Below are 18,578 nucleotides of genomic sequence, written 5' to 3'. Positions count from 1 at the left end.
GATGCAGGCTTTCTCAGATCACATCTCTCTCAGATGGAGTGCAGTCAGGAAGGATGCTTGTGTGCAGGAGATTAAAACCCACATAGAATCATGGCAGAATTGCAGGCCCTGCATTTGGTCTCCGTGAGTGCTTCTGTTTATAATCCTGTGGAGCTCTATAGTGTTTAAGGAGGAATTACCATAACTCCAGTCACAGCCATTGGGATTGCCACACAGATAGTAGCTGGTCAAATCATTAAAAACATAGATGCGTTCCTGCTATTTTTTGGAGTCCTAAAACCAAATGTCTTCTGATGCTTTCTCTTTCAAGCAAATAAGTACTAGGCCTCTGCTCTGAGCTTTTGATCATAATTCAGGGTCCTTTTAGAGCTGTCGTTAAATAAATAATAGTTGAATATCTGACTGCCTTCTCTTTTGTATGTGAGCAAGTTCCCTCTAACTCCATTGATATGAATGAAGTGACTCATATCACAGTGGTGTCACAAGGTAGTTAGCCTTAGAGATAGGAAAATCAGTAGGAGTTCATGCCTTGAGTGAACTGTAAAGATTATGTCTTGGTAATGTTACTCATCTTGAGTCCCTTTTCACACACATAAAAAGTCTACTTTGTTAAGGAAAGTAGAATCTAACACTGAGTGAAAAGCCTTAGGATTTAGCCTTGTATTTTTAACTTGTAATTTGGCACTGTAATGGAACAGTATGTGCTACTTGTTCTTATGCAATAAATACCAAAAATTGTTTTGTTGTATTCTTCTTGTATTCTACCAAGCTTGTATTGTGCAATGAACTGTATTTTTGTAACAACATGGTGTTAATAAAGGCCATATTAATTGGATACTCCGGCAGTTTTCTGCTAAATTCATTGTACATTACCTGTTTTCAACAGCATGTTTATGTACTAGCAAGTAGAAAAGATTTTTAGTAGTAAAACTTCAGAAATGTGTTTATGGTGCAATTTTACATTTCTGTTCAGTTCTACAGAAAATAAATGTTTTTAGTCTCATACACTGCTCACATGGACATAAGGGCCGTAATGAAAACATCCAAAATAATAAGACAATTAACCAGGAATTGTGTTACCTCTCTCCTATTCATGAGCAAGGGTATATTTGGCTGTACAGAATATTAATAAAATGTAAATATATCCCACACAATATTTAAGTTTTACAGAAGACAGAAAGTTGAGGGGATGAAGAAAGTCATAATGTATGGACTTGGTATATGTATGGGCGTATCTGCATTCAATTTTTGTACCTACCGAAATATAGATGTTGATAGAACATGAGGATATATTACTGTGTTCGTACATAACTAAGGGCAGGTTTAAGAGGACCCAATACCCACACTTCACAGTGTTGACTAGCTGCCAGTTGATGTCACTAGGAAGAAACTTACCTTGCTAATCAAGTTATTTGCCGTGAACTTTTCTTACAACATTCCATTAAGCCCTTCCTACTAATGATTATCACAGGCCAGGTTTGGAACTAGCCAGACTAGTCTAGCATGGCCATTCCTGTGTTCCTGTGAAAAATGACTATTTATATTGGCAAGTCTCTGGAGCTCCCAGTTTCTGTGTGTGGCCCTTAACATTGCCCTTTGAAGGCACACTCTACATTCAGCTACTTTCTAATCACCCATGTTCCTTCACATGAAAAAGATTCCACTTCCAGCAAGTTTTATGTTTTGTCAGTTAGTTGCTGAGCTTACAAATGTTTCTCTAACTTGGAGGATGTGATACCAGTTTATATCCCCTTAGGTAAAGCCCATTATGTGTTCAAACCAACCTTCTGATCTCTAATGGACAGACTAGCAGACCAGTCAAGGGTATTCTCACGGAGGCTGATTCTGTTTTCTGCAGTAAGGGAAGGCAGGCTGAAAGGGCACAGCTATCTGATTCCCCAGCTCCCCTGGTCATACTCATGCGTAACTGCGTACCAGCTGAAAGCTGGAGCAGGGGAGCAGCGTCCCACTGCATTCTCTTCTTCTCCCCACTCAGAGTGACTCTCCATCTTTCCCAGTACCATGTCTTGAAGGAAAGCAGGCTAAAGGTAGGGAAAGAGGGGGGTGGTGGTGGGTGGTGTCTGAGTGAGGGGCCATCTACACCGCATGTACACTGCAGTGAAGCTGTTGACAGTTGCATCTGGTGAAAGTGCAACTGTAGCCAAGATCAGGGCTTTGTATATACCACCCACACTGCTGCAACTTCGTAACCTCACAACGCCTGTGGAAGATACTCCAAATACTTGCTGCAGAAATACTGAGTTCAGCACAGGAAGATTCGTCATCAACCGCAGCTAACACCTCTGTGTTGGACTAGGATGATGAATGTAATAGAAAGTCATGTTGTAATTAGATCTGGTTTTGAACAAAAGACAAATTATTTATTTCTTTCTTCAAATGAAGCATAACACTAAGGTATAAAGGGAGTATAAATAACATCTGATTGTGCTCCTAAGCTCCATGCTATAACTTTCTTGCAATGACATCCTTCAACAAATTAACTACATCATTACTGTTAAGTATTAATTGCACAAAACAGATACACAAAATATATAATGAGCTAGAAAGAGGACAACATTCTTCCATTATGACAAACAACTCTAACAAGAAATGGAAAAAAAACAAAAACCAATAGATCTAGGCTTACACAGATGGCAACACTGAGAGTTTTAAGTCCTCTCTTTTAACACATTACATGTGATAAATAATATGCAAAATATTTAAAGAATTTTATTGTTGCTTACAGAAGATACTTAGCAAGCAAAGAGACAGTAGTAATCACTGCCTCATGTCTCATATCCCCATCATTCAATGCAAATTTTTACATTTCATGCAATAATCCTGAGCTTATTTTCAGTAACATTGAAATGTCATCTATATTAATTACCAAATACATACAGAGCCCAGCTGTGGGGTCTATTGTATTATTAAGGCATGAAAAAAGAATAACAGTTTATTAACTCTGAATGCCACAAATACAGCATAGCAGTTAGAAGGCTCAAAAAAGCTCAGAAAGTACCAGTGATTTCTGTGCCAAGGTCCTCCCAGAACGTGACTGTGAATCATCAGCTCCTGAAAAGGTACAGAATCAAATCCTGGTCTTGCTGACATCAGGGAGTTTTGCCATTGCCTTGACTGCTGGACCAAGCTTCAGAGCTATTAGGAGCGACTCAGACTCCTCTTCATATCCCCAAAAAATTGACAAACTTCCTCTCACTCAAGTCAAGTATGAATTTAAAAAACAATACCTACATATTGTTTTCTTAATTAGTATTTTAATTCTATGGAAAGGTTCCATTCATTATACAGTATGGCAATTAATAAAAAGCCTTTTCAGAAAAAGCTTAATTGTTAGTCTGATATATTAGTATGTTAAAAGAAGGGGAAGTATCATGAAAAGAACCTCTGCCAAGTCTATGTTCTATTTATAAATTATTTTAAATTTTAAAATGAAAGACTTTGGTAAGCCAAACCAAGGATGTGTGATGCAATTGTAGTCTCTGTGGTTCAATGGCTCTTCTCAAAGACAAAGAGCATCGCAGCCCTGTCCAGACATAAAGTGAAGAACTTATCATCTGCATAAATTGTAAGGGGCTAGTAGTATCTGGATTGTGCAGTTCTTCACACAGTCTTTATTTTACATGTAAGAAGTTCTTGCAAAATGCTCCATAGTGAGACAGGGTATTCCAGTTCAGTTAACCAAGCCACTGAAACCAAGGCCAAATTGGTTCTACAACTTGCTTACAATTGCATTATGTCCCACACTGGGAACTAAAACAGCAGATAGTCTCCTCTAAGTTTGCTACTACTATTGCCTGCCCCTTATATAAATATTTGCCTAGTTGAGCTCAAACTTTACAGATCCAGTAGCCTTATCCTTCATCTACAGGTGAACCACAGTCTGCCAAGGAAAGAACCATGGTATACAAGAGGAACAGACTCTTTTATGCAGCCTTTGTGCATACTTCTTTCCACATCTGCACCCCTTGCACACACAAGCCAACCCTTGACAGAGATGGTGTTGTCCAATTCTTACACTGCAAGGCTCTGAAAACTTTGCAGATGCACAAATCCAACTTAAATAACTTCATCTAAAACATCAAGTTACCATATTGAAAAAATGGTTCATCACAATTAACCATTCAGGAAACTCATTACAGTCTCATGTGAGATAGAATGACAAAAAAAGGTTGCTGATATTAGTTACTGGGTTAGAATTTGTATGGTTTTTGGTTAACTTCCACTAATAAATAAGTTAAAGAAGGCTAAGGCTATAAATCGGTACTGTTTCACTTATAAATATTCACTTTATTTCTATTCTCTTCTAAAAAAGGAGTTAAGGAAAAAGGTGGCCAGAAAGACTACACATGTTGTAAATTGTAATTTGGTTGTTAGGCTGTAAAAACCAAACGTAAGTGAAATTGAGCACAGTGTAAGAAAAAGCCAGTTTTTAATTAACAACTTATTTACAAGTTCATAAAATCAACTGAACTGGAGTAGATGTTCTGTGTTTGTCACCAATATTTTATTGTAACTGGTAACTTGCACGCTTTATAGTAGAAGAACAAAAAGAAAATAGAGTTCACTATATACAGCCTTTGTACAGGCTATTTGACTATACACAAGGCATAGTGATCATGACACAACCTAGTCTTCATAATAATTTGTGCACAAAAAGACACCAATCAGACATTACGTGAACATTACAGTGAAATGACATCACAAGTCCAGTGAAAATTCCGCATAATACAAAACATGTTGATCTACTGCAAATGACATCCTTTAAAACAATAAGCCTTTATTCAGTAGTAACTTAACCAGAGTCTGATGCAGAGATTTGTTGTGTAGTTATAAGTCTTTTAAGTGACGCAACCTCTGCAGATAAGCTTGCTATGCCCTGCTTCAAATACAGGTTCTCTGACTCAGAGACATTGTAGATATTGTCTTTTATTTCAACAACTCCAGTTTTGCAACCACTCTGAATTTTTACATTGAGTTCCTTCTGATGCCAGAGTTCTGGTTTAAGTGACCAGTCTTGGATGTTAGTCACTTGAACCGAGAAAGGAGTGTGAGAAGAATGCACCAAGTTTTGTGCACCATGCTTTTCAAGCTCAAAATGTCTTTTTGAAGACATGTCAATGGGTGATGACAATTTCTGTGTTGCTTCATAGTCATTATCCATTGCTTCCACCTTAACTTGCATGGCTTTGGCTTTAATTCGAAGCTTGTGAGGCAAGGCTGAAGAATTCACTTCTGGAACTTTAACTGTTGCATGAACATTTTTATGTTCAACTGGGGAATGGATTGGACCCTTAGGAACCTGCTGTTCATCTTCTCCATCAGATGACTTTCCAACTACACCATCATCAGTTTCTGATGTTCTGGGGGAATTACTGGAGGACCTATTAACTTGCAAGAGAGGAGGAGAATGTGAGTACACGTTAAAGGTAGCTCCCATGTAGTTTGGATATATGGATGCTTTATATGAACCTCTGTCATCTCTTGTCTCTCTCTCCAATTCCATGGGCTCTTGTTTTATAATCTGGAACTTATTTTCAGGACTTCTGCAGTTGCTTTGTATACGACTTGGTTGAGTATGCTCTGCAGATGATATTTCAGACACATCAGACATTGAGCTTTGAGGAGAGTGTTTAATGACAGAAATACAACTGCTACCGACTATAGATGGTTCATGTTCATCTGCAAATGAGTTAATATTTGATTTGGAACTCTGATAGTCTTGGAAATACACAGTTGTTGAGCTACTGAGTTTCTGTATCTCTTGGGCATAGGCTGCAGAACTAATTAAACCAAACTTTAGCTTCAATGAAAGCAGCTCTGCCTTCAAAGTGGCATTCTCCTCTCCCAGTGCAATTAGTTTGTTCTCTAAGACAAGGTCATTCAGTCGCCGTTTTTCACGAGATCTTTTGGCAGCTTCATTATTTTTTCGCCTCTTCTCCCAATACATAGCATCTTTCTTTTCATCTGGAATGAATTCTCGCTTTCTCCGGCAAGCTGAAGATTTGCTTTTTCCACTACTTGCTTCAGTAAGTAGTATATCTTCATTTGTAGACAATTCTTCAGACACTTCTGCTAAAGTTGACTTAAGTACCATGATTTTGTCCACATTGCTACTTGTGTCAACAGGTCCGTGTTCTTTTTTAAGGGTCTGCATTTTTCTCAGCTGCATCAGAAACAATTTGTAGAAGATCTACAATAAGCAACAGAGCAAGCTATTTCCCCAGTATTTCTCACTCCACTTGATAAATACAGTAATTTTAAATCCACACACATTCTTCCTTTTCTTTCATAGTCTCAGACAGAAGTGTCTAGAACCAATTTTCTTAGCTGAGGAAACAGGAATCTTCTTAAAAACCTGGAATAAATAGAGAATTTGATTACTATCTAGGAATTGCAGGTTCAGGACATGCAAAAGTAGTTTTTGATAAAAAAAGACTAGCATTTTGTTCATTAAATCTGCTGAAATATGAAGACAGCTCAACATTGAAAAAACTGATATTCTAAGCTTTATGATACCTGCACAGCAAATTACTTCCAAAAAAAATGTAATATGATCCATGCAAAAAAAAAAAAAAAAAAAAAATCAGTCAAAATATTTTTGAGTTTTGATCCCACAGTAATGTTGTCACAGAACTTTCCATGATAACACTGACCAACTGAAGCCTCCAACAGTTAATACCGCAGGACACCAGGCATGTTGATGAGCAGCCCTGGATAGTATCTTGTTCTTCATATTAAAGCATCTTTTCTGAAAACAGCTGTAGTGTGTGACTTAAAAATGCCATATATTTGGGTCCGTCATGGATTAAAAATAACATACACATTTATAGAAGGTGGAGTGCTTTCTATTGTCTTAAAATAACACCACTATCCATTGAAACTGTTAAAGATTTAATTACTGGTTTTGCATCCTATAAAAAAATATATCTATGCATATATAGTTATAAATACACAAATGCTTATACACACTTGAAATTTTAAAATGCCTTTTTTGATCAATCATATCAATTCAAACTAGTCAATACATACACATAATTTGGGCAAATATCTAACTATTAAAAAATACTGGCAAGGAAAAAAGTATTAGGTAATTTTTTTCTTGTCTTACAAAGAAAACTTTTAAAATCAGTATTGAAAAATACATTAGAGATGTAACATTTAATTAGTAATTTGCACTTGAAAAATAGTCTTATTACATCAAAGTAAAGTTTAATACCATTGAGGCATGTGTACCTTTAGAAAATACTGTTTGCATTAAAGTGGAAGTTTAGATGTAAAAATCTTACCATTAACAAAGGAAAACTAGCTTAACCTTTAGCTTCAGACATTTTAATGATAAATTTGAACTTAGCATTTAAATTGGTCTTCGTTCTGTTTGGTCCCTCTTAATCTAAAAATACTTTATTCTCAAAAGACCATTTAGTCTTGATCTGAGATATAGCTTCTCAATATCTCATTTTCTACAGTCAGTCATGTTTCTGGTAAAATAAATGTAATATGCCAAGTGCTTTTATAGAACTGACTATTGAGACAACAATGATTCTTGCCTGTACAGCAACAAAAACCCCTCAACAAAACAACAACAAAAACCAAAACAAAAAGAGTCAGCCACTTCAGATTAATGTCACTATTTATTGGGAATGTTTTCACAATGACTAATGAAACTAATTTTAACATTATCAGTTGGGAAAGTTATGAAAGAATTAATGAATTGTATTCTGCCAGGTTCTCTTGTCTTTCCCAGAAGGCAAAGAGGAGTGAGTGATGTAATAACAATTAAGCAGGGTCATAAAGACTCAGGTTTCAAGCTGGGTTCTGTTCCATCAGACCATGCCAACTCTTCTGTCATGAAAAATTAACACATTTAATAGAACAGCTAAGTAGAATTTCCTAAAATCCATGGTTAATTACTGACATGTAACTATTTGTCTTCGATAACACAGCCTTAATGGAAAATAGATTTAGAAGCCAGCCACACCAAAGACAGCATCTAATATTTTAGTGCAAAAGCAGCACCACAAATTGCCATGTTTGTAAAGGAGAAATGTATCTCTAATGTACAAGCAATTATATAGTTAGATCCTGATCCAAAATTCAAATCAGAGTCAAAGGGAGCTTTCTGTCAAGTTAAATAGGAGCTGGATCAGGTTTAAAAACAAAAATAAGCCCTACAACAAAGCAACATCCATTTGTCCAAACAGTCAGCATAATTTGATTTGCTGAAGAATCTGTATAGCCATTCTGCCCAATTTCACTGCTACACGTAATCAGTGGTTTAATTAATATGCATATCATTTTAAATCTAGTGCAACTCACTAGTTCTAAAAAAAAATATCATTGTTGAACACACAGAATTTAAAAATTAAAAAAGGCCACAGGAATTCTTGTGACATTTGTAGATCTCTGTAACACGACTACATTAAAAGAATAACAATACTGGGATTTTATTTCATTATCCTGTAGCACTGAGAATGCACAGCTATTGATCCATAATTGTCTTGATATACTACAGCCACTGCATTCACTTGTATCATTAATAACTTCTGCATTTCTGTACACACAGCTTCTACAGCGAACAGCAGGAAACAGTATAACATGTCTGAATACCTATGAAATCATCACTTGCCTCTTAGTATACATCTCAGCCAACTGTCACGAAAATCAAAAGGGTTCAAAACAACTTTTGTGACATTTCAGAGCCTTACAAATACAGACATCTTACTGCATTTAACAGTACTAGAGAGCTACACTCAAACCCAAATAAAAATTTATTCTCTTAGAAAACGGATACTAACATGCATTCATCACTATTTCCTGTATATTTATCTGCCATATACCCTGGAACATCTACACTTACTCATAACAGTAGCAACAGCAAGGAAGTACTTACAGGATCTGCGCATATCTTAAAAGAATGAAACTGTACCTACACAGATTTAATCCAGCCTCTTTTCCTCTATATTCCAATCTTCGATTTCCCCACAAGACTGTTTTAGGATAAGAACTACGACTTTGTGAATGTAAGAACACCTGTATAGTCTCCAGCTCAAAGTGATCACACTTTGGCATTTGTCCAACACTGTAATCTAAGAAAAATACTAATAATGACAAAAATAATGATGATAATAATAATAATAATAATGAGAAAAAAGTTGTTGGCTTGTTCAGGGGGGTTTCCTAAAGGAATGTATCTTTATAGTTTATCAGTATGACCATCTGTGTATCAGTAAAAACTCAACTGCATGTGCAAACAATCTCCTGCAGCCTAACACTGGCACTGAGCTGCACTTCACAACCCAACAGCCTGCAGAGCTCATGTCCCTTGTGTTCCACGGGACTTCTGCAGTCTGAGCCATTCCAGTATACGACCTGCTCACTGTAGCACTGGTAACTCCCGTTTTGGCCAGCCTCTCTCCTGCACACACTGTTCCTGGCACAAACAGACAGAACGTAAGTAGCATGCAAAGCTACATCAAATATTAATTGTGTATCAAAACAAGCACGTTTTTGTGTGCAGTATTGAACTTTGCTGTCTTGTCAGAGTCCAACAGTAAAGCTGTCAAGACAGATGTTTAACCCACTGACATAGTCCTACTGGTTTGCTATTTATGTAGTTAGTTCTAATGCCATTGCTTTAGTGAATTAGCAAAACAATATATCTTTACTTCTTTCTACATCTTCCTTCAGCACTTTTATCATGAGAACTGGAATTGCTGCTTAACACACAGGAGTCAAAGCCCTTGTTTATGAATATTTCTCCATGTGGATCAGCCCAATGCTGAGTCTGTAAACCAATTAAATTCCATCTGATGATAATGGTAAAATGCCTTCAGTGAAGCCAGCCATTTCCTTCACTTGCATTTTATAATTCCACTGGAAAACATCGGTATTTACACATAAATTAATGAACTGTAATGATTCCTCTGAATATATTTCAGATTCCAATATTTTCCCTTATGATTAATTTTTCAATTGCTTTATCACTCCCTCGTAAAGTGTTATAAAACCAACATTTAATACTGCCTTACATTAGTCACTGCTAAAGATATATATGTATATATTCTTGGTTGGTTGATGTTAATGGCATTGAGTGACAATTCAACAATGTAATAACACTTGACCCTATTAACTTAATTACAGACCCAGTCTTGCTCCCCCAGCAATTTTTGCCATTGGCTTCAATAGAAGCAGGGTACAATTCCAGATCCAAGTATTAATGAGACTGTTGTATAGAACTCATGCCATTGAAGCAAGAAATTATGTATGCAGTAATCATGAAAAATTAATTTATCCATGGACTTCAAAAAATACTTCAGTGAACTGATTGTGTCAAATAGTACATTAAGGATTAATCCTGGGGATTTGTGTATTCACACTCTAATAATTGAAAAGTTTCAGAAAGTTGAAGGACAGGGCCACAATCTTTCTTTTCTGTGTAATTTAATCACACAAGTAATTTCCACTTTAAAGAATGCACGTGGGCCTTCCCACGTACATGTTTCCCCACAGAGTAACTCCATATTATTCTTGGTATTTCACAAAATAATTCATGCTACCTCCACACCTAATTTTTCAAATGTATCACAGAATGAGACAACCAATTGTTTAATTCTATTGCTCTAATATTTTGATAGGGCTTTCATTCAGTTTCATAAAATCACATTTCTACCAGCTGGATGCTCAACCACAATTCACTTTTGTATCACCATGTGTCCAAAACATTTCTCAGTCCATCAAAATGGAAGAAAATAATGGCACAACTTCTTGTTTTAGGAAAAAAAAACAAACCACATGCCTCTATCACTGTCAGTACTATATGGCAACCTGCAAAAAAACAATTAAAGCTCATTACCAATACGTCTGTGCATATTTTCAGTTGCTGTCGTCCATATTTTCCATAGGTATCATTAATTATATTACTGCTACCATTCTGTCACAGGTTATCTGTTTTGAAAATCTGTCTACATACCAGAAAGGCTGGTGTACAACCTGCTCAGATACCAGTTTGCAATCCAAACTTTGAAAAACTGAAGCATATAGTTTGCACTTTATATTCAAAGTGTTTTAAAAACAGTTGCTATCTGTCTCAAGACTTCTATGAGGTACAGAAAAAATATCATCCTCATTGCACATGCAGGACAGGAGGCAGAGTTTAAGCTTAGGTCAAGAATACACAGCCTGCCTAAACACTGCTGAAATACTTCAGAGCTATTCTAACTCTACCGTTTTTCACAGAAAAAAAATATGCCATGGAATTCTGCACCTCTCAGGTCTGTCATAAGTCAGAAATCCTCTCCAACAGAGGATGTGGCCTCATTCCAACCTCCACTGAAATCCTTCAACATACTTTTTCTTGCCTTTTATCTAGTACCATTAACAAAATTCTATTACTGTTGAAGAAAAGCTCTAATGCTAGCTCCACTGGAATAGGATATTTTCCCTAGAAAAGATTTGGGGGCAAGAGGGTCTAGAGAATGTAGAGCAAAAGAACTTAAAACTTTCTGGGAAAAAACTAGGTGACTACATTTTATGCCATGACAGACAGGGTATCCACAGTCACAAAAGGGAAAAGCATTTACAGTACAAAAGTTACCATCAATTACTGCCATTATACAGTTACATTCATGGAGACCACAAATCCATTACAATAGCACTGAGCAATGCAGAACTATTGATCTTGTACACAGTTCCCCTTCCTTACAACTTCATGGGCATCTTAAATGCTTACCGTTTCAGGATCAATGTGTAATTAGGTCAGTGGAACACTGATGATGATAGCTTTGTACAAGATGACCCATTTTTGCTAAAATGTTGATCATCTTATTGAAAGAAAGTAATGGGAGATGTCTACACAATGTAGTCCACTGGGAACATAAAAAAATTATTTATTATGCCCCTTTTCAAACAAATATATATAAAAAAATGAATAAAATAGTCATGAAACTTGGAACACTACTGCACCTTCATATTACCCACCTCCAAGCTGTCCAAACCCCAGAAAGTTGATGTCACATTTAATTTTTACAGAAGACTTTCATTGTTAGGAAAACTACTTAAGTTACTGTTTATCTTAATAACTACAAATTAAAGTACAGCCTTCTTTCCAAAGGTAAATTACACATATTACACAAATAAAAATATTATTTGGAGAGCAGGAAACATACGTTAGAGGTAGCTGTTGCTCAAAAAGGTCAGTCAAGCTTAATAGGTGCAAATTTGACCTATATTTTATTCCATTTCCTTAGGAAAACAGTATGGGAAAAATTGAACAGATCTGGTAGAATCAAACAAGCTGTTTACTGCTTTGTTTTAAAGGATGGAAAACAAGATCTAACAATGTTACCCAACATGCCAGGAAAAACTCTAAAACTAAGAAGCAAAGTAAATACAAATATAACTTAAAGGAAATACATATATAACTTATGTATTTAATTATATAAGTACAATAACTGTATTTTGTGTATGTGCATATAAATCATGCCATTTGAAATAATCACATCACTTTCCAGTACTTTTAATAAGACCCCAATAGAAACAATGGTTACTGAAGTTATAGTACTATGACAGTATGTTTCTGCTCGTTCCAATAGCTACTTGACAGCAGGAAAAACTAGACAGCAAAAAGCTGTGACTTAATTAATAGTAACAATGTTCTGGAAATACAATCTCAGCTTTCCCTCAGTTAAGAGCCATAAAAAACCCAACAACAAACAAAATCAATTGTTAATTATTCTGACAACAAATGTTTTTTTATTATTGAACTATGGTCTTAAAATGCCAAGCATGGACCAGAGTTTCAGATGACCTACATTTATAGAGCGCTATTTAAAGGCAACAGAATTATGTCAATTAATCCCAGCTGATGTTCTAAGCATACATCTTGTTATATAACAGCTGAAGTACAAATATGTAAAACAAACACCACCTGTAAAATGTCGGTATCTACCACTCATTGCAAACAGAACAGAGAATAGCAATTTTTAGAGCTCTGGTTCTGTGAGATGGTCCAGGCAGGAAGATCACTGCCCATGCCAAGCACCATTTTCTTTATTGGGTTGTGTTCTAGTCGTAAGTGGAGGTCTTGCAGTATGGGCATCTATACAGCTAACGGCTGTGCAGCCACCTCTGTGGCAAAAACTGGTTAATTATTCAAATACTTCAGGACAGACTGAAAATTACACCAAGATGGAGCAACTCAAGAAAGGCGAAAAGTCCCCCAACTTTAAATAAGGTTTTATTTCTGCTAGAAGATAGATTTGTGTAGTACCTGTCACTAGACCCAGTCTCATAGTATGCTAGTTTGGGCATGGATCAATTCAACACACGAATTAGAAAAAAACACAGGTTATCTAAGGAGGTCTTAATAATAATTAATTTCAGATCCACCTTTTAACACAATGAGTTTTTAAGGCAGTTGTTTCTATCACATTTTGAGTCAAGTCCAAGTATGCCCTTGCTTACACAATCTTATTTTTGACAGTCATGCTTAGCATCACTATTAAACAGCTACATATACCTTGTTTTCTAAAAAAAAAAATATATATATTTTTTCAATTATTTTCAAACATTGTAAAATACTGTAACATGGACTGTCATTTTCTTTTAGAACAGACTGCAAGAATTGGCCATCTATTTGCATTTTTGTTTCTATTACATATCCTAAGCACATTTATATCTCATAACTGGCTGTAATGATCATGGCAAGGTCACCTAGAAGAGTCAATTAAGCTGATGAGTCAGATACATTGCTTAACAGTGTGTAATAAGACTCAAACAGAGGATTTTATTGTTCATGTTATTGCATCATAGTGATGTTATAACAGCAGCAAGATTGCTGTCTGGAAAAAAATTATTGCATAAGGACAGTTTGCATAACTTTTTTAAAATAAGTCAATTTAAAATGAGCTAAAGGTTTATTTTATTTATGAGTTTTATTTCAAGACAAAGGATTGAAAAAAGCAGCATGGTACTGATACCTTTCACAGATTCTATTTAGACTTTATTGCAATATGCAACAGAAAGAATGTCTGTATGTTCTACAAATTTCAGCCAAAGCATGGCAAATACTGTTCCTTCTTAGGATGAGATAAGCTGTGAGGAGGTCATGTAAGTTCATATTGCTCATGGGAAGACTCTAAGCTTTTTGACACCTTTCAGATCAGTTCCTTTAGGAAAAAAAAAAAAAACACTAGCCGCCCCCCCCCCCCAAAAAAACCCAACCACAAACAAACAAAAAAAACCCCAAACAGCAGAAATTTGAGGCTTTGAAGTTGAATCCAGGAAGCTCGATATTTTAAAAGCTAGTTAAGAATCCTTTGGAGAATGAGTTAAAAATACAGAGTAAATAAAAATGGAAAGTGGAGGCATATCAAACTGAAGACCGTTAGCACTTCAGCAGTCAAAGACATCTGTAACACAAGAACTTCTATAACAATAACAGTTAGTGCCAATGATATTAAGGATCTTTATGCAGTAATCTTTGAACTTGCTGGTTTAAATCAGGTCTTTGGGCCAAAACCCAAATCTGTATTCATTCAAGTTTCCCATCAAAGACAACATTTTGATTGAATAAGGACCATAAAAGTGATACACAGCAGTATTTTAAACAAGGGTCTGGACTGAATTAATTATGGAGGGCAAAGATGACTCAAAGTGGGTTACATACACAGGAGCAAACACAATGAAACTCAGCGCAGCCATTCAAGTTACAAGGACAAGAAAAAAAAAAGGGGGTGTGTGTGGTATTTTTAACACAACAATAAGTCTCAAGGCAGCTTCACAATCAAAGCTGTACTTGACCCCAACAACCAAGCAGCAGAAAAGTTTATGCATGTTATCAAGAATATTGCATTTTTCAAAATATGTTGCTGCCTCTACCTACAGCAGGTATACCAAACCTAAAGACAGCGTCTGGGGTACTCGGTTTGGACTTTGGAGGTTTCAGTCACAAGCACAGTGATGTTGGTTTCATCTACTTAGAGGACCATTTTAGTCGCAGGCACACACACACACACACACAAAATATAATCACCTAATCTTGAAAGCCAAGCTGTTCACCAGCAACTTCCAAGCTATGCTCCCGTTGGCGACAGGGCATAAGCTGACCCCAGAGCACAGGACGTCCAGCCACGGCTGTTACCACTGCAACGCCGAAATGACTTGGCAAAAATAACCGAATTGGGCAATGGCCATTTTTTTTTTTTTTTCTGGTTGGTTGTTGTTGTTGTTCCTTACGTAAGGAGAAAGCCGAAAATACTCGGGTCACGGGAGCGGGGGATGTGCAAGGCTATCTCACGCCTACCTGCGAGCCGTACCCCTTCCGCAGGGCAGGGAGGCAGGCAACAGCGCGGGGGGGGGGGACGGGGGGGGGACGGACACACACGCACGACGATGGGACCTTTGTCTGGCGCTCCCTGCCTGCAGGCGACGGTGGGACAAGGGGGAGGACGGGTGGGGAGGTGGGGACGTTGTGCGGGGCGCACCGAGCTGCGGGGAGGCGGCGTGCCGCCTCCCCGCAGCTCGGCCCCGCACCGCGCCCGCCACAAAGGCTGCCCGGCTGGGCCCGGCCGCCCCCTACGTGACCGGCGCCGCATGGCGCCCGGCCCGCTCCCCCCTCAGCACGGCCCCGCGCTATCAGCCCGCCGACACCCACCCCCCCCCCGCCCGCCGCCGCCCCAGCCCAGAACAAAGGGCTGAGGGGGAGCGCCAGCGCCCCCAGCCCTGGCTCGCCCGCCGCCGCGCCCCAACGGCCACCAACGGCTCCCAACGGCCGCTTGGGGAGACGGCGACCCCCGAGCGCGGCCAAAGCCTGCGGGGAAGGTGGACGCCGGATCGGGAGTCGCCTACCAGCTCCACTCCCCGCCGAGGCTGTCACACTGACCTACTTGTGGCGCTGACGGCGGCCCTCGGGGCCCGGCCCCGCTGCCCCCGGGTGCCGGCGGCACCTGGCACCCCCCACCCCGCCGCGGCCGTCAGGGCACAGGCGGGACGGCTCTACCTCTCTCCCCCGGCGAGGCTGACATCTCCTAAACACCTTCCTCCCCTAAATTAGACGTTCCTTTTTTTTTTTTTTTTTTTTCTTTTAAAGAAACAGCAAGTGAAAGCCCGTACCGGAGAGATGGCTCAGCGTCTGGGCGAAATGCCTTCCTAAAAATACAGCCTTATCAAAACGTCTCTGAAGGCGTGGAGTTAAAAAATCCGAGCAAATGGCCTCGAACGTCTACGCGCACAGCTCTGGAGAAAAGACCAGAAATAGCACATGAAGCCACAATTGCTAAAATGCGATGGGGCTAAATATAGACGGACACAAATCTCGTTTTAAGGCACCCGGCACGCAGCCGGCGAGCGCGCCTTGCCTCCCCACTTACCCAGTTGTCTACTTCCCTTATTAAACGCACTTTAACGAAAACTGTTACAGTTACGGGTTTCGGGGGCTTTTTTACAAGGCGAGATTGTCCTAGTTTCTTTGTAGCGAGATTATAAAATCGCATAATTAGCTCCCTCTTCCCAGCCCGGCTGCCAGCAAATTCTGTGGTTACATAATGCAACATTTCCAGGAACTATTACGCGATCGGTCCCGCAGCGCCTGAAAAACAGCGACAAAAGTGACGAAAAGGGCTGAGGCAAGCGCGGCCCCGCACGGCGTGGGGACAGGGGCCGGGCCGCTGCCATTAATCCCGCTCGCCCGCGGGCAACGTCCCCCAGCACCGCCCGAGAAGGGGGGTCCGGCCGGCAGGCTCCGGCAGCACGCAGCGCCCGCCCGTTTGGGGGCCGAGGCGCGGCTGGCGCTCGGGGCTGTGACCCCCGCACCGCACCGCGACCGCCCGCTCCCCGCCGCCACATTATGCAACGCGGGAGAGCGGCTCCGCGGCGGTGCCCCGGGGGTCGCTGTTGGGAGAGGCGAAGGGGGAGGGGGGGGTGTAGTGCGGCACGCCGGGAACGAGCACCCCGGCGAGGGAAAGCTTCTGGCGGGCACGCTACGGGCTGCCCCCCGCGCCACCACCCCTCCACCGAGCCGCCCGCCAGCGCGCAGAGCCGGCCCGCCGGGCGGACCCCTCCCCGCCCCGCGGCGGCCGGAGCCGGCTGGGCGCGCATTATGTAACCGCCGCCCGAGCCGAGCCGAGCCGACGCGCAGTAGGCGCCGCAGGCCGGGCGGACACGCTAACTTAGTACCCGCGCACAGCTCCGCACAAGTACGCGCGCCTTCCTACCTGCAGCGCACCGCGGGGCGCAGAGCATCCGCCGCCCCGCGCCGGGCCGCAAGCGAGGCGGGCGGGCAGCCGTGCCGTGCCGCGCAGCGCAGCAGCGGAGCGGCCGGGCGGGAGCGTGCGGCGGCGGCGCGGAGGGATGTGTGTTAGTAGGTCAGGGCTGCGCGGCGCGGGGATCATAGCCCGCATGCCAGCCGCGCCGCGCCGTGAGTGGCGGCCGCGCCGCCCCAATCGGCGCCGCGCACCGCCTGAGGACGGCCAATGGGAACGGCCAGGGGCGGGGCGGGGCGGGGCGCGGGGCGGTGTGTGGTACAGTAGGTCTGTGTGCTGGCGATTGCATAACCGCCGGCGGGGCGGGGGGCGGCGCGGGGCGGGGGGGGGACGGGGGGAAGAGCAGCGCGGGGGGCGCCGGCGGTTACGTAACCGCCGCGGCCCGCGGGGGGGGGGCGCTCGCCCCGCGCAGTTTCCGCAGGGGCGCAGCGCCGCGCCCCCTCCCCGGCAACGGGAACGGCGGCGGCTGCGCGGGGGCTCGCGGCGGAGGCTGAGCGCCGCCGCGCGCGGTGCCGGGGCGAACGGAGCTCGCGCAGCCTTACCGATGCCTGCGCGCGTGGCGTCATCAGATTGCATCTGTATAGCGTGTAAATAGCAGCCCCGCAGCCCCGGCGGGAGCGCCGCCGTCTCGGGGCAGTTGCACAAGAGCCGGGAGCCGTGCTCCCGAGGCACGTACCTGCCGCCTAGCCATGCATACGGGCAACCCGCCGGCGGGTCGCGCGACGGCTTCGGCTCGCGGAGAATAGTAACGACGGTGTAACAGGGCGAAGGGGGAGCACCGGGGAGGAAGGAGCCCGCCGCCGGCGGCCGGGCCCCGCGCTGGGCGTGCTCCCCGCCGGCGCCGCCCGGCACTTGGCACGGGGTGCAGCGCTCACCCTGCGCGCCGCGGCCGCTGCCCTGCCTCCGTCATCGGCACGGGTGCAGCGTCCTGACAGCGTTTCTTCCGCCGGCCTCGCCCCTGCCCTCACGCCTGCGGCGGCAGCGCCGGAACGCTGCCCGAGAGCGGGGAACGCGGTCTGGGTGAAGCGGTGCCGGCCGCCCCTCCCCCCGCCGGCGCCGCCCGCAGTCCCACCCGCCGCACCTGCGAGCCCCGCCGCTCCCGGCGCAGCGCTGCGGAGCGGGGGTGCGGTAAGAGGGGCGGGCGCTCGTTTAACCTCCGCGTTAGAAAGTGACACACGGCCAGCCAGAAGTCCGTTTCTCGCATCAGAATGCGCTTGAACGTACACATGTCTGATGAAGCGTGCGAGATGTACCTTCCTCATTTTTTTCCCTCACAGCAGGTTTGTTGCTCCTGCTCCT

The 18,578-nt window shown here is 42.3% G+C and overlaps 1 protein-coding gene and 1 long non-coding RNA gene across 5 annotated transcripts; one reads left to right on the top strand and one right to left on the bottom strand.

Annotated features, from left to right (window-relative positions):
* Positions 1 to 2,349: 2,349 nt before the first annotated feature.
* On the bottom strand, positions 2,350 to 17,380 carry NFIL3 (nuclear factor, interleukin 3 regulated). 4 transcript variants are annotated; one of them, XM_037373540.1, is made up of 3 exons: positions 17,232 to 17,380; positions 16,132 to 16,254; positions 2,350 to 6,376 (listed from the first exon to the last, which is right to left on the bottom strand). In XM_037373540.1, exon 3 carries the CDS (start codon positions 6,188 to 6,190, stop codon positions 4,814 to 4,816), a length of 1,377 nt encoding a protein of 458 aa, XP_037229437.1. In that variant the 5' UTR covers positions 6,191 to 6,376; positions 16,132 to 16,254; positions 17,232 to 17,380; the 3' UTR covers positions 2,350 to 4,813. The 4 variants fall into 4 exon arrangements, with proteins under 4 accessions (XP_037229437.1, XP_037229435.1, XP_037229434.1 ...); XM_037373538.1 differs by lacking the exon at positions 17,232 to 17,380 and adding an exon at positions 16,389 to 16,598; XM_037373537.1 differs by lacking the exon at positions 16,132 to 16,254 and having other exon boundaries at positions 17,232 to 17,379.
* On the top strand, positions 15,271 to 16,424 carry LOC119141322. Its single transcript, XR_005101902.1, has 2 exons — positions 15,271 to 15,450; positions 16,109 to 16,424. It is a non-coding gene; the product is annotated as an uncharacterized LOC119141322 (long non-coding RNA).
* Positions 17,381 to 18,578: the final 1,198 nt, after the last annotated feature.

This window comes from Falco rusticolus, chromosome Z, assembly GCF_015220075.1.
Source record: "Falco rusticolus isolate bFalRus1 chromosome Z, bFalRus1.pri, whole genome shotgun sequence".
Taxonomy (NCBI): domain Eukaryota; kingdom Metazoa; phylum Chordata; class Aves; order Falconiformes; family Falconidae; genus Falco; species Falco rusticolus.
Note: the sequence above shows the minus strand (reverse complement) of the source record. Positions and strands in the feature narration are given on the sequence as shown.

Bases quoted from the DNA above. Each gene is read 5' to 3' on its own strand.
- NFIL3 (XM_037373540.1), bottom strand. From the start codon at position 6,190: ATGCAGCTGAGAAAAATGCAGACCCTTAAAAAAGAACACGGACCTGTT.